General features: G+C 45.1%; 1 protein-coding gene across 10 annotated transcripts in view; it reads right to left on the bottom strand.

The window, feature by feature from the left end:
* The window catches only part of SEMA5B (semaphorin 5B), a 269,944-nt gene that overhangs the window by 25,898 nt on the left and 228,695 nt on the right, over positions 1–15,351 (bottom strand). For 9 of the 10 annotated variants that reach the window (XM_065070521.1, XM_065070522.1, XM_065070523.1 and 6 more), the window contains 6 exons: positions 14,749–14,866; positions 8,533–8,714; positions 5,306–5,449; positions 3,675–3,822; positions 2,075–2,300; positions 1,214–1,432 (listed from right to left, as the gene is read on the bottom strand). In XM_065070521.1, the coding sequence (XP_064926593.1) occupies positions 1,214–1,432; positions 2,075–2,300; positions 3,675–3,822; positions 5,306–5,449; positions 8,533–8,714; positions 14,749–14,866 (1,037 nt within the window). Of the gene's footprint in view, positions 1–462; positions 707–1,213; positions 1,433–2,074; positions 2,301–3,674; positions 3,823–5,305; positions 5,450–8,532; positions 8,715–14,748; positions 14,867–15,351 lie in introns of those variants that run through there. The other variant, XM_065070528.1, reaches the window with a different exon arrangement.

Here is a 15,351-nt window from a genome sequence, read left to right as displayed (position 1 = left end):
CCCCCTCTTGTCAGGTTACTAGACTGCCTGATTTGCAGGTCCACATGCCATGATTTCAGAAGATAATAACCTGATGACTTAGTGCAAGATAAACCCGGGATTTGTGTATACACATTGAGTGAGGCAGGGAAGGAAGGAGACACAGAGAAATAGTAATCATGCACTCAGAACAGATCGTAAAACATCATAGTGTCCAAGGGGAGAAAACAGCACAGAAGAAGGGCACAGACATTAGTGAAAAGCCACTGAGAGCTTCCAAAATAGTACTAATAGCTGCCTTTATAGTGCTAGAGTTATTTTCTTTTTATAGGCCATAGAGTGCAATATTTGACACTCTTGCTATGCTCTTGCTGCACATTCTGATCATATTTTCCTATCTGCATTGGAATTCTATCTTCGTATTGAATTTTAGAATAATAATAATACTACTATAATAGAGCATTTTCAAGTGCAGGCCACAAACTATAATGCCAGAGGTAGATAATTCCTAGAACTGCAAAGAGGCAAGGTAATTTGTGTAAGATCACTTAAATTTAGTTTAGATAGTTATTACAGAGCAAGAAGGAGGATAAGTGAGAGAGAACACAGTAGTCAACGGTCTATTATTACTATTCTGGACCAGGAGTGCAACATAAACATGAGGACAAACTTGAAAACCAGGAAACCAGGCAAGAATACTCCCTGCTGGCTGTGCAGGAAATGGTAACTGATGTCAAGAGTAGATGCCCATCGCAAGAACAATACGTAAGCAGGAGAGGGGGAAGAAACAAGTGTTCACAAGAAGAACCGCCACATCAAGCATCTCAACACAGTATTAAGCCACATTTATTAAGCCTGTTTCCTCATCTAGGTGCAGATGCACCACAATGACCTCCACTGGATGGAGCATCAAACCTTCTTGAAGCAAAAAGTTACTAGACAAGCCACAACACTATTTTCTCCAGAGGATGTGGCTGTACTATACTCTGAGCCTAGGTGAAACATAAATCATAGCACTAAAGATCACATGCACGGGTCATTACAATAGCTTAAAAAAAAAAAAAAAAAAAAGGAAAAAGCCCCCAAATTAAAAAAAAGGTTAAACCCCCAAATTTAAAAAAAAAAAAAAAAGGCAGCTTGGAAATACTGATTTTTTTCTGTGGCTCAACCATTAAGATGGGGAAGAACACTTCTGAATTTCACTCAGGAAGATGATCAAGATGATCATAGTTACCTGGGCAGGGATGTGGATTGCAGTCCTGGTACTCCATCGCTGACCCCACGCAGGGCAAGCCACCATTTTTAGGCTCAGGATTTGTACATGTTCTCTTCCTGGTCCTAAAGCCCAACTCACAGTCCCTGGAACAGGAAGACCAGGCTCCCCAAAAGGACCAGCCCCCATTGATAATCCGTGCAGAGGTCTTACCAGTCTTGAGGAGGTCATCAACAAGAGCTTTGAGGAAAACAAAAAAAATACCACATGATAAAAATCAATCAGTTGTTGGTCTTTTAAAAAGGGCTTCAGCTCATTGGTAAAATCAGGATTTTTGTGCCCTGGGGAAGAGGTTCTGTTTAAACTCTTAGCAAAAACTCTTAGTTTTGTTCCACAGGGTTATAGCCAAGCTAGACACAAAATGAAATCTGGACACACACAAACTGAGACTACTGAGAACCTTGATAAATGACCCTTCTGGGCAAACTGTGGCAGTCGAGGCTGTGCACTCAGGATACTCCTTGCATCACAGCAGTAGTGAAGAGAATAACCCCAAGGGTTATTCACAAGGGGACCCCCAGAGAGAAAGAAGCATAAAGACACACTGTCCTGTAGAATGGTTTGTCTCTTCTTCTCTACACCCTCACTACTTGCCTGTTCTCTGCCTGGCAGAAGCAAGAAAAAATCTATACACTATCATAAGCACAGAGCTCACAACCGTGTTGACTTCTAAGTCCAGGGGCTCTTTCCATCCCTGCCATTCTGCAGTGACACTAGTCATACATGCCAAGACTTATGTAGGCACAATTGGGTTCTGGTTGTTCTGAGAGTATCCCCCTTCCACCACCCAATTTATGGTCCCCAAGAGCCAGCAAGACGTACAGTCAGTATCACACACTGCTGAGCCATCATTGGGGCAGAATCGACTCTCGGTCTTCTTCCTCCCAAACTGCAGCTCATGGGGATCAGACAGCTGGGCACGACATGTGTAGCGGAAGCGCTGCTCCTGGCGGGCACCATTCTGGGTGACGTTGACGGGCATCCAAGGGGTCCAGGGTGTGTTCCTGCGCACCTCTGGGCAGCTCTCTGGGTTGCAGGTCTTATATTCCTGCCAAGAAGGAAATCCACTTTTCTCCTTACTTATTGAGCAGCAGCAGCCTAACTGACAGACTTATTTACACCCCAGAAAATAAAACAGTACCCTCTGTATCCAAAACAATCTCCATCCACCTTACCTGACCTCACAGACACAAGTTTGTGCTGGGCACAGCACAAAAAGTGGTGACTGTGGAGGCGGTGGTGGTGCATAGCTTCAGGTGGACCTCAAGGGTGAACTATGCTTGCTATTTTTACGTTTCCCTCAGGTTTGTGTTTCTTTGCTGACTCAAAGTCCTGTGGGGTTTCAAAAGCTTGGTGCATTATGGGAAAAAGAATAATTCAGGCAGCAGATAATAATAACAGCAAATAAGTTTTCTGCTGTGACCCTGAGATGCTGCTCTCAGGTCATCCTAGAGGAGCCCCATGAGAACAAAATGTCAGTTAGGTTTCTTCCTTGAAAAGTTTATTGTTTTATTTTTAAGATGGGTTTAGATGATCTCTTTTTACAGCTACTTTTGTTTGGCTGGCTTTCTGAACTCTCTATTGAGGGCTGTGAACCATTTGCCGTCCTTGGTGTAGAACATCCATTGAGTACAGACAATATTCTGGATGGATGGAGATGGGGTGATGTGGGGTCTTTACAATTCTCGCCGCTAGTGGGAGAAATTCCAGCGGCAAACCTTGCATCCTTGTTTAAAAATAAATAAATAAACCAGTCTTTTCTGGCAGAGGGAAAAGAAAAGTAATGCTTCAGGACTTCATGATTCTAGAGTAAATGCCAAACAGCTTGTGAGCAGATGGGAGGTTCCAGATCAAATCTGCTTACACTGAAAGAAAACTCTCCATAAAACTAATTAAAACAGCTGCATGCAACAGCTGCCAGAATAGGAAAGGGAAAATAAAGAGAGAAAATGCATAGCCACTGCCTCACTGATGGGTTAACTAGGTGTTTGACCTGTTGGTTACTCAAGTATGACAGTGAGACTCCTTTCCAATGCATGTAGGGCCTTCCTTGACTCAACGGGATCATCCTTGGGAGCGGGACAGAAGAAAAAAAAAATGCTTTCAGGTAAGCTGAGCTTACAGAGGCCTAAAGGAAATGTTCTGCACACCAATCTGTCCTTACCTGTGTGTGCATGTACTTGCACACACATGCACACACATACACACACACACACTCACACGCCAATTTCATTGACTCTGGGAATCCACCACTTCTCTGCTCCCCAGTTCATTTCAGCATTCTCTCCAGCAAAAGCTGAGGATATAATTTTCTTTTAGCTTGAGAAATAAAACCAAGATGAAGAGAGGAGTTAAATACCAAGTCCCTAGATGCCCAATGTCAATAGGTGCCCCTTATGCAATGGCAATAAACAATACATACCACAGCACAACCTGGACATGTATTTCCATTTTCACAGGACCTCTGCCTTGAATGAATCCCTCCACCACAATTCACACTACATTTATTCCAAGGACCCCATGAAGACCAAAAAATTGGTAATGGACATGGACTGTTCTCATTACAGAATCTGAAAGAAGAAAGTGCATTGTTCAAAAAACACCCATTTCAGCACATTGAGGGAAAAAATGGTGGTGAATGCGAGACTCCAAGTTGCATTTGGGTGAAATTCATGCAGGCACAGAAAGCCGGCAGAAGGCTGACACAACAGATTAGCAACATTCCTGTTCATGGCAGAGAACTGTGCCCTTTGTACAGAACGGGGAGTGGTTAACCAGGCTGAGCTCACCAAGCTAGCTGAAGTAAGTGATTAAGATTGTTTTTTTGAAAGTCCTATAAGCTCATAACTTTTACGCACTGAATTCACAAAAGAGCTCATAAACTGAAGCCCATGTGTCATAAAGAGAGTGGATGGTAAGTATTTTCAATGGGATGCCAACTCAACAGGGATCTGTCACTAAAGGCAGGCGTCAAACTCTTGACAATCTTCTCTTCACATGATCTGGCCCTTACTGCTGCTGGGACCCTAAAAAACTAGTGTTTGCAACTGGAGCTGAACTAGATGCTAAATGCATCTACAAGCAGGCCCTAAATTAATGCTATTTCATGTTCCCATTTGAAAAGGCAACTTTAATTTTGTTCAGCTTTTTAATCAATATTGTTCTCAAATTGAACCATGCAGGACTGCAATTGACTCAGATGTAGTCTTTAAAACCCAAAAAGGACCATTCTGACTGGCCACAAATCAAACCAAACATTAAAGTGTCCTGAATTAAGGAAGTTAAATGAATTGCCCTTTGTATTCTGAGAAATACAGAGAGATCTGTCTTAAATGACCACTCAAGGGACATGCAACAGCTTAGTACCAAGCAGAGGTGGCCTTTAATGAAATGTCAAATCTGGAAACCAAACTGGCATGCCTTGAAGCATGAGGGTCTGGGCTTGAAGATGCGTAATAGCACAGCTGGCTCAGTAGGTTCAAAAAGTACTGTCTTTTAGTGATTTTTGCATGAAATCTGCTTAGTTTTGAGGGGGAAAAAATACGCTTTTCTGATGTGAGCCCTGCAAAAATTCAACGCTGAATCTGTGAGCTAAGCTATATTCTGTCTTGACCTTCTTTTGGTGCAACAGCACAATATAGACTTAGGATCGGTGCCACTGGCAATGAAAGCTGCACTTATTCACCTGCGTCCTCAGGGATGGATCAGAACAGTGTTAACTGTATCGATAAACTCTACACTGCCAACAGCAGGCACAGCTGCTCCTTTTGTTGAGGAGGTCAGCCCTCTGTTTGGGAGACAGGAACACTTGTGAAGGTCTGAGAGGACCTGCCTGAGAGGGGAGACAGCTCTGAAGTCTCTGATGGTCACAGACACATTGAAAGAGAGTCGCCATGTGTATGAGCATCCTCATCTCCCCCAGGCTCTGACATTCCTTCTGCTTTGTGCATTCAGCCAAACAGCCTTATTCTGCATTCATAGAAGAGCCACCGCTTCCAGGTGACAACACCAAAACCACAGAAGTGACCACCCAGCACTGGGAATGCCTCTTACCTTTCTTCCCTGCTCTGTCCAACGCAGACCCTGCCACCGTACCGTGGAGCAGGGTTGCTGCAGGATCGCTGGCGGACCTGGAAGCCAATCCCGCAGGAGGTGCTACAGGGGGCCCAGGACGACCAGGGTGTCCAAGCGCCGTTTCTAACAAAGGGGGTGAGAGGGAACAGGTTACCCAACAATCTGCCCATGTCATGCCATGCTTAACAACAAAACACATATGGCACTGGCTTATTGGAGATGAGATTATTCCTCTCAACTAGACTTCAAGTCAGCAGAGATCTAGAAAAGGAAGTTTCAAAAGTGTTTAGCATTGGCCTAACTTTCCTCCCATTGAAGTTTCTAAGAACTGGAAAGGACAATAATGAAGCAAATATTGGATGATTTTGAAAATGCCTCCTAGGAGGCGACAGTGTCGTTGCTGTAACTCTCACTGACTATTCCCCCATCATCTCTTCTATGTCTCATAACCCCCTTTTCTGAGTCAATGGCTAATCCTAAAGTTGTATGTCCTGGACTCTTCTGCACAAGCAGTGCAGGTTTTGAGGCTCAGCAATGCTAGTTGTGTCAAAGATATAAAAAACCTACCCCCTTGCTAATTCAGTAGGTACTGATGCTTTAAATCTCTTACAGCGTTACTACTACCAGCTCCCATGCTTTTGTCACAAACCCCATAATATTTGGTGTTTTCCTAAAGCCTTCAGCATTGAATCCTATTAATCTTAAATTTCATTAAAAATAACAATAATTGCTTCTAGCTTTCATGGCCGCCTGCAGACGTCACTGCAGCGTGACCTTAAATCCGTAGAAACCAGAAAGCAATTAAGAACTCAGAAGCAGCATCGAGTTTCGCGGTTTAATGAGTGATTGCATCTCTGCTGAGCAGTGGTAACTATGCCTGCAGCAAACGTGATGTAAAACCCCTTGGTTCACACCTCTGCAACAGAGATGTTGGCAAATGTTCCGCACCTCACTCCTGCAACAGGCTGAACACGTGCGAACGGCCGGTGCTGCAACGGTGCTGCCACGCGGAAACTCTCCCGCCTGCTTGCACAGAAGCCAACATTTTCATCTTTAAAGTCTTGCATTAATTAAAGCTCACCTTCCTCGGATTTAGTGGCATTACTTAATCTCGGAGCAGGAGGAGGAACTGTATCTCATCTCTTCTGTGCTGCAGGTTTCACTTTGTATGGAGCCAGAGGCAACGCTGTCTTAAAGAACTGCCTAATCTTGACACTTCACTGCCTTAAGCCAAAAAATCTCATTTCTTATAGCTGTTTTTTTTTAATTAAAAAAAAAAAAAAAGAAAGCTTTCTAAAAACTCTAGTTAAAAACAACTCAGGTGCTCTCTGGCTCTTGAAAGCTAAGCTTGAAAACAGATGAAACAGATGTTAATTTTCAAAGCATTTACTGAACTAATAACACTGCTGGCAAGAAATATTTTCTGGCAGAGCACCAATCAGGGCAGAGGATGAAAGTTAAAACCCACGTTGCCCTTCACACTTTTTGTTTTTGTTATCAACTCTTGCCTGTTCTTGGCAGCTTTATTTCAGAACCCTGTTAGATGTTTCTCCCCTCCTCCTCTTGTTCTCTCATCCCTCTCCCTCATTCCCTTCCCCTCTCCCACCCCAAACAAGGTCAAAGAACAAGAAACTCACTTATACAAAAATCTGACTATTCCATCTTATTCTGCCATGTTTTATCCCACCTAGTACCTCCTCACTCCTGAACCCAAAAGAAAGACTATATGTAAAATCACAAAAAGGAAAAATCAAATGGAAGGTTGCTGTTATTGCAGAAAAAAAGGGAAAGCAATTTCTACTCAATACTCCTCAAAAAAACAAGAATTCTCAGCATCTATTTGTGTTCCAGGATTTTTTACAGAAATAAAGACACCTTCCATTTTCAGATCTCCAGCTTTCTAATAGAATTCTTCTTCAAGCATCCTGCTTCCTCTTTGCAAAAAGGAATCTTAATGCCATATGAAGTCAATTAAAGGAAATTTGAGGGCTGAGGAGGATGTAGGATGACCAGATGTCCCTATTTTTCAAACCATGCTGTTTTCCTATGCCCTAAGATTGAATAATCTATTTTTCATCCCCTTCTTAGAAGCTGTTCCTGCCTCTTTTGCCATCAGAGCAGCATCCCACTGGCATGTTTTCCACTTGCCGCTGACATAAAAAGCCTCCAGCCTTGGGAAGGCTGCGCTCAGCCCTCGGTGGCAGCCCGCGGGCAGGAATGACTGCACGCCTTTGGGGCAGCACAGCCCACAACTGGAAGGAGAGATGCCAATTAAAACATAAGTATTGCTGAATTTCTGGTGCCAAGACCAGTGGTGATCTCCAGGGAGGAGTCAAGAGACAGCTGTCCTTAATGGAATGAACATTTATGGAGAAGATAAAGTAGATAAAAACTGTATTGACCTCATATTTACAAAAATATTGGCTGGCCCCACCCCGGTTAAGTAGTGCTGAACCTGCTGCTTCCTCTTTCCTTGAGTCATGATGTGATGTAGCCTGAGGGTGGTGGGGTAACACAGACACAAACACCGTGGCTACTCTGGGCACCCAACAGAGGACATTTAGTTTCTGTACTGCCCAAGCACCAGCTTCAGGGGTTTCTGGAAAGGCAGCACTTGGACACGGGCTGAGCTGTCTGAGTTTGTTCGAGTGCTGTGCCCGGCAGGCAGGACTCCTAAGTGCCGCTCACTGCCAGACGATGATCTGTTGCTTTCACCCAGTCAGCGTGCTGCAGACAGCTCACAGACTGGCAGAACAAGGCAAACAAGCCTTGCTCGGAGCGAGGTTAGGCCCTGTCTTTACAAGCTTTGCTCTGAAGGAAATCTGTTTGCTTTTGGCAATGCAACTTCGGAATCCAAACTTGGAAAAATAATAAACTTACTGGACTTTTTTAGCTTATTGCTGTTCAGCTGGCTAACAGCTACCTCTGCTGTACCTTTGCTGTACACTGAGGGAAACTGAGGCACAGAGTAGGAAAAGCTAATGTGTACATTAATTTGGAGCATTCATCATCCAAGAGACCTGGCTGAAGGCCTTTCTCTGAGAGCCCCCGGGCTCCTTCATTTCTCACTGATTTCAAGCTGGACCTCACACACCTCAGTTTGGCTGGGATACAACAACATGGTCACAGAAACACAAGGAAGGAGCTAAGCTGTGGATGGCACAACTCTTGTCCCCTTCTTAAAAAGCACAAAGATTCTGAGATACCTTGAGCAATTTGCGACCTCAATCCTGGCCCCTTCACAGCTGCGACCTCCACAGCGAGGACGAGGGCTGTCACATGAACGTGACCTACACATACAGGAGCCTGTGCTGTCCCCATCCGAATGCTCACAAGGTTGCCATGGGGACCAAGGCCCCAGTCTTCCATTTGTTGTCAGGTTTTTCACCTAATTTTAAAAGAAACAGAGGTCATTAATAGTAAGTTTACATTTCTGGAGACAGCCCCACAATAGAAATTGCAAACAAAGCTGCTGGGGGGATTAGGATGCAGCTTAGATGGGAGCTGTCTGTGCTTGCGAGCAGGATTCAAAACAGAGAGTTGTTCTCAGACAATGCCGCATCAATATTTACCCTCCAAATTCCACCCTGCATACCTAACGTGTGCACACAGGCACCCAAGCCGACCCAGCCAGCACCACACCAGGCGCACACATCCATCTGCCCAGCCACAAAACCAGTGTGCGCCCCTGTCCCGCACTGCGCAACTTCAGCCTTTCAAGCCACCCTGCAGACGGTGCTGATTGTCCCCACTCCATTATGCTCCTGCCTCAGCGGTGCTTGGGACTGTTCCTGCAGGATATTTTCTGAGTTAGCATTCGCATAACCATAGTGACCAGCTGAGACTGGGGTCTCGCAGGGTTTGGCCTTGTCAAACACACAGTAAGAACTGGCTCCCTTTCTAAACAGAGCTGTAGCCTAAACAGCTAAGCTGGGTGAAGGATAGAAAGTGAAGGAGATGGTGGTGACTAGAATTAATGCTGAGGATCACATAGTGGGCTAAAGAGCAAGAATTCATCTCAAGGCAATTTACAGACCAGAGAACGCTGCTATCTGTTTCCTCTGCCCTTGGCTTCGTGCCTGTACGGCCCTGAACAGGCTGGGGCTTGAGCTTCCAGTGCGCAGTAATGAAGAAGTAAAAATATGGCAGCTCTGGCAGAGCAAAAGCATAAAAAATGGAACTATTTCAGCCCAGGACTGGCAAAGACCTTCCAGAAGACAGGGTGTCAGATCTTGCTCTCCTGTTCCTTGTTTTAAGCAGCGCTGCTAGCTGAGCGCCAAGCTGAAGGCTGGGGCAGCAAGCTGCCCGGTCAAGGCTGCCCAGAGGAGGTGGGTGCCGCCTGCTCCTGCTGGGAGTGTTCCCAGGGCCCGCTGCCTCCTCGTGCCCGCTCCATCGCTGGCACCAGCTCTGACAGCAAAATCCAGCAGCTCCAGGGCCACGTCTGGGAGGCTGCCCTGGACACCCCTGCCCTGGCATCCCCTTTGCTCCTGACTTCAGGAACACAAGGCAGAAGGACATCCAAGCTGGCCCTGCCAAGGTGCAGCTATTTCCTTGCTGCAGTGCAGCACCATGATGCACTCTCCTCTGGCAGCAACCTCTGTCCTCTCCACCCCATGTCCCAAAGCACAGCGTCTCACAGGTGTGGAAGCACTGATGGCAGCTGCCTGCAAGTGGCTCATCCCCACTGGTGTCACTCATGGGGTGCTCGGATGCTCAGTGGCTTTTCGAATACCCCTGGCAAAGGCAATCCTGGATTTGGCCTTGGTGTCACACGCAAGCGGGGGTGAAGAAAGGAGGAAGCTGCAGGCTTGGCAAACAGCCCTGGCCCCAAATCTGAGCCAGCTACTGCTGACAAACCCCACTGTGCCATACTTCACTGAGCCCTGCGCTCAGCAGGGTCAGTGCCCTGGGCTGCCCCAGGGTGAAATAATTTCTTGTGCTCTACGAATGAGGAAACCGAGGCACAGAGAGGCTGCGAGCCTGCTCAGGAGCCACACAGGGAGCCAACCACAGCCACAGCAGTGGTGCTTTCAAACACATCCTCTGAAACACGCTGCTCCGCGCATACTCTTCAAGTCTGGCACTGCATCAGACACTCACGGTGCACCTCTGGTGGGCTGTCATCTTCCCCTCTCACCCATCTACAGCAGCATCTGAAATATGCAGCAGTGGCATGGAAGTAATTTAGATCTGTTACTGCGCTTGTCAGGCTGTAGTTGGAGGGTTTCAAGCATCTGTTGCAAACCTTTGTTTGCATTAGATTATCATGTAGTCATAAAAATTTGCTCTGGGCTGCAGGTTACAAGGCAAGATGCCCAGAGAACACTGAGTTTTGTTGTTGAATTTGCTGTTTTAAACATGCATGTAGCGAAAAATCAATATAGTTGGGTCGCTAAAAGTCAGGGGGAGAAAAAACAAAAGAACTACTTTGAGATATTTAATACTAGATTTTTGTCTCCTTTTTCCTCCTGCCTCACAAAAGTCATAATCCAAGTACTGGATCATTTCTATTCATTTTTGAGCCAGAAAGCTTTGCTGATTCCAGCAGGGAGTTCTGTTCAGAAATCAATGGTATGATATGGCCTGTGGCTTCAAAAAAAAAGCTGACAAATAATTATTGGCTCATAAGTAATACTGGGAAGCAACCCAAAAATTAAACAAATAAGCAGCCATAACCAAAATGTTGAGATTTATAAACATGTCACGTTGTGAGTGTGGGAAGTTTTTATGCTTAAGAAATTACACATGGATTATTATTCCATCTTTAAATTCATAAATATATCCTCAAAAGAGCAAACTTGGGAAGAGGGATAAAAACCGATATGCATTGATCTTTTCCAGGAATATCTTTACAAGGCAAATCCTTTGTAGCCAACATAGTGCCCATGAGACAGAGAAAACATCTTTAAAAACATTTGTGATCAAATGCCCTTCTGTCACCTGACAATATTACCAATATCAGAGTTGTCATATTGTGTAAACTGCCATTCTCCCACCAAAGGCATCACCTTTTCATTTCTTCCCTGTACCATCTAGAGGTTCAAGTGCAGGATCTAATAATTCAAGACTGATCATTCCTAGCTCCCTCTACCAAGATATTTCAATGCTTATTCTGATATTACAGATAAGGCTAGAAGCATTGCTTGTTCTTTTGACTCATCTGTGCTTCCTCTTTAGGAATTAGATGTTAACTGCTTATAACTTTGCCGAGCTTCAATTATTTCAGCTGGAAGTTTTAATGTTGGCTGTCTGATCGAAGCCGAAAATTCTTGCAAATTTTCAGTCAAAATATTTCACACATTTCTAAAATCAAATCTAGGGAAAAAGAATGTCCATAAGTAGCAACCTTTTCCTTGAGACAAGCTAGTGTTTAGAGCAAGGAACTGAACTTCATGTCACTGTAACGCCTTTTGCAATTTCCACGAAAAGCGATTCAGATCTGCAAAGTTTTCAGAGACTCATACATTTTGATCTTGGCACCTGAAGTCCTCCCTGTGCACTGGACATGCTCCAGTGTGGGCCAGAGCAGGATTATCCCAGACACTGCAGCTCTGAGTGGCTGAGTCCACAGGAATGGAGAACTGGGTACAACCCTGCTAGACACCCCAAAAATAGGAGTGGGGAGACCGGCACTGAGTAGCAAGAAAATGGAGTAGCATGGAGCAGATGCCAGATGACTGAGAAAGGGGTTTGCTGGGCACACAGGGTAGGACTGGGATGAAAACTTGTGAGGAAGAGCATCAGGCTCAGGATAAGGAGGACTGTACTCTTCATCGGGAATACTCAGTCCCTGAATTGCCAACCATCAACAGTGACCCATCAGCTTGGTTAATGGAATTTGTTAGCCAAATTTAAAGCTCCTTTCCTGGTGGTGGCTCATGTTTTTACCAGTTAGATACTATAAAGTAGGACGTGGCTGTTTTTAGTTTTCCTAAAACAAAAAGCTCCCTCACTGCCTTCTCCCAAGATGGAGAAGAAACAGCATGCAGTCATGTAGTCAGGATTCCCTGATATGACACACGCACACACGGGAAAGAAGAGCAGCATGTGTGATTTGTCTCCTGTCATTTCTTAATGTTAAAATGTTTGACATTGCAAGCTTAGCAACAAACCTTTAGGAGGTTCTAGGTGTGTTACCTGCTGATGACATAAATTAGCCATTGCCCAAGGTACTCTTAATACTTCATGGTTTACCCTCTGAGGTCCCTTAATCTTAAAGCTGGAGAGTGGGAATCTGTGGCACAATGCAATGCTGTACAAAGATGTTCAGACCAACTCTGAACAAGCATGTTTGCACAAGAGCAGTAGTCAAGTTGTGTTAGTGTTGTGGTTGACTCACACAAATGCCTGGCCCCTGTAGGATATAATTCAATAATATGCCAGTTCTGGCTTCAAAAGTTGGTGCATGCCAGTGTCTCAGCTGTGCCAGGACATCTGTTTGTGGGCTAGGCTGCAGAAGAGCTCACTGACATGATCTGGGTAGGAAAGGTTTATTTGGGAGGAGTGCTTTTAATCTACACCCTGTCACACTGGAGTGTGATCTCACATACAGCTGTACCAGCACAGCTGAGCGCCTGGTGCTCAGCCCAGGAAAAAGGGGTGAGAAAAGCCAGGATTTCTTAAGACAGTAACTCATCCAATTAAACTCCCAGGCAGGCCTTTTTCAGCAGCGAAATTGGACACTGAGTCACTGCATTCCCCTACCTTTCCAATGGTCATTTGCACACGCTGGCCTAGACTCTTGCTCTGTTGACCATGACCCTTCTCCTGCATTTAACACGAGGAAATACTTGGATATGCTCAAATGAGCCATCCCACTCCCTGCCAGAGGTGAATTCATTCCAACGAGAAGCGGAGGAGAAAGAAAAGAAAGCACGTGCGTGTGGATTTTAAACAGCTTGGCAGCACGTCAGTTGAAGAGCGCAAGGCTGATGTATGCTTCAGAATGAGAGCACCTAAACGGAAAACAATCTACAATGGAAATGTTAAAACAAATGTAAAACTAGCATCCTAAGGACAGCCAAAGCTAAACATTCTGCACTGGATTTTTATGACCTTGAAACTATGATCTGGAGTAGCCTGTTCCCTAGTGTGCACCACAGCAGACATGTTCAAACTAGAGGATTAACACCTCACACACCTATCAACAGACACAGGCATTAAGCAGGACGAGATAACAGCATGGGCAATCAAGAAGCACTGCATCCCAGTTCAACACAGGAGCGTTATAAACACACAAGCCTCTGAATCCAGCAGTGAAAAACTTAAGCCTGCCAAGCTGAGGATGGATTGAAGTAATGACTAATATTTCCCAGGAAAACATCTGAGAAGTAAGGAAGATAAGGAGCATAAACATCCCAGCACCTCCAGACAGAAATAGCATACTGAAGTATCCAGTTCTCTCTCTCTATCTACTGGACTGAGCAGTATTAACATGCTAATTGACATTAGATAATAACAATGGACATTAGTGAGAATTTCTCCTCCTCTCACACACTACCATTTATTTGATAAGACTGGTTTTCCTCTTCAACCACCTCACAGGTGCAGCTCAAGCAGCAGGAATTGAATGTGGCCAGACGGCTTCTGAGGATCACAGCCAGGAACTGGGTATTGTCGTCAGAGGAAGGTGGGTGGGTGACTGGAAGGGAGCTGGAAAGCCAACTCAAACTGATTCAAGCAAAGGCACCTTTTTTTAAACTGCTGTGTCTGTTGGAGACCAGGGCAAGGAAAGAAGACCATCTCCTTGAAATATTACACAGATTTGGTCTTTGGTCTGCTAAAGTGAGGTTAGAACCCAATAATCTCTTTCTCTTCATCCCTCTCTTGGTTGCACTCACCCCCTCCCTTGTGCTCCCTAGCACATGCTTTATCTTTTTGTTCCCTCTTCATCCACCCATGCATGCCCTGTTCCTCTGCTGCTGCCTAGAAGCCTCTTCCTGCCAGTGCAACACTTCACCAGCATTGTTTACTGGGCCCAGCTCAGGGATCCAAGAGGAAAATGAGCTGGATGCTGCCTATCAGCTATTCCCATTTTCCCAGCTGCAGGGAAGCCAAGGAAATTGTGCAGACAGTGGAGCAGCCCTGAGAAAGCTCCATTTTCATCTGCCGCTTACATGGTCCTCGGCAATTACCCAACAGCATGATCAAATCTTCTTCACTCAAGGCATAAGTGGGCTTGAGAAGGACTGAATGCTTGCTTTGGGATCCCCCTTTCAGAGCAAACAAATACATTTGGGTCTCTGTGCTCTAAACAAGAGGCTGCACACAGATATTAGTGGTAGCGTGTGCCCCCGGGCTCTCCATGTGCTCCTGACAGCCAGTCCTTGAGCTGCCACACACTCATTTTCCCTCTTCCTTCTATACATATGCACACACTCACACACCAGTATATACAAAATATTTCCACTCCTTCCACTTACTGGGCACTCAGTGATATTTTGAGTCCACAGGCTCATGTTGGAGCTGTCCTCAATGGTGGTGCATCGCTTCTGCTTGCTATCCCAGCCACAATAGGGATCTCTGGCTCCTAGACATTCCCTGCACGTGGAAAGAGAAAAGATTAAAGCTGTTTAAGACTGCCTAGCTCTAAAGACACATATTCAAGTATAGTGCTTGTATATGACAGCTGTCAAGCGCACCGAGGCTCAGCAGAAGAAACAATTTCTTCTAAGCAGAGGTTTACCTCTGAATACAGCTGAATAGAAGGGTGATAGGACACAAAGCAAATATCACTCAGAGAAGCTGTAGATTAAAAATCAGTTCACTCCTCTCCAAGGCCTAGGGAAAGAAAATGACTTTACAAATTTTAGTCAAAGAACACTTGTCATTGAGATATCTTTGTGCCCCCATGTAATCACTCAGCAAGCCAAATCTCACACAAAGCAAGCTCTGTGAGTATGTTTTCTGACACTGTGTCCATCCAAAGGGGTTAGACAAGCAGAATTAGCCAATGGACCAGTAATAAAGGCTTTCTATTAGTCTTGGCCTGTTCTGGAACAATGGTTTCATTTATAATCCCAACA

The sequence above is a fragment of the Columba livia genome, chromosome 7 (assembly GCF_036013475.1).
Source record: "Columba livia isolate bColLiv1 breed racing homer chromosome 7, bColLiv1.pat.W.v2, whole genome shotgun sequence".
NCBI classification, from domain to species: Eukaryota; Metazoa; Chordata; class Aves; order Columbiformes; family Columbidae; genus Columba; species Columba livia.
Note: the sequence above shows the minus strand (reverse complement) of the source record. Positions and strands in the feature narration are given on the sequence as shown.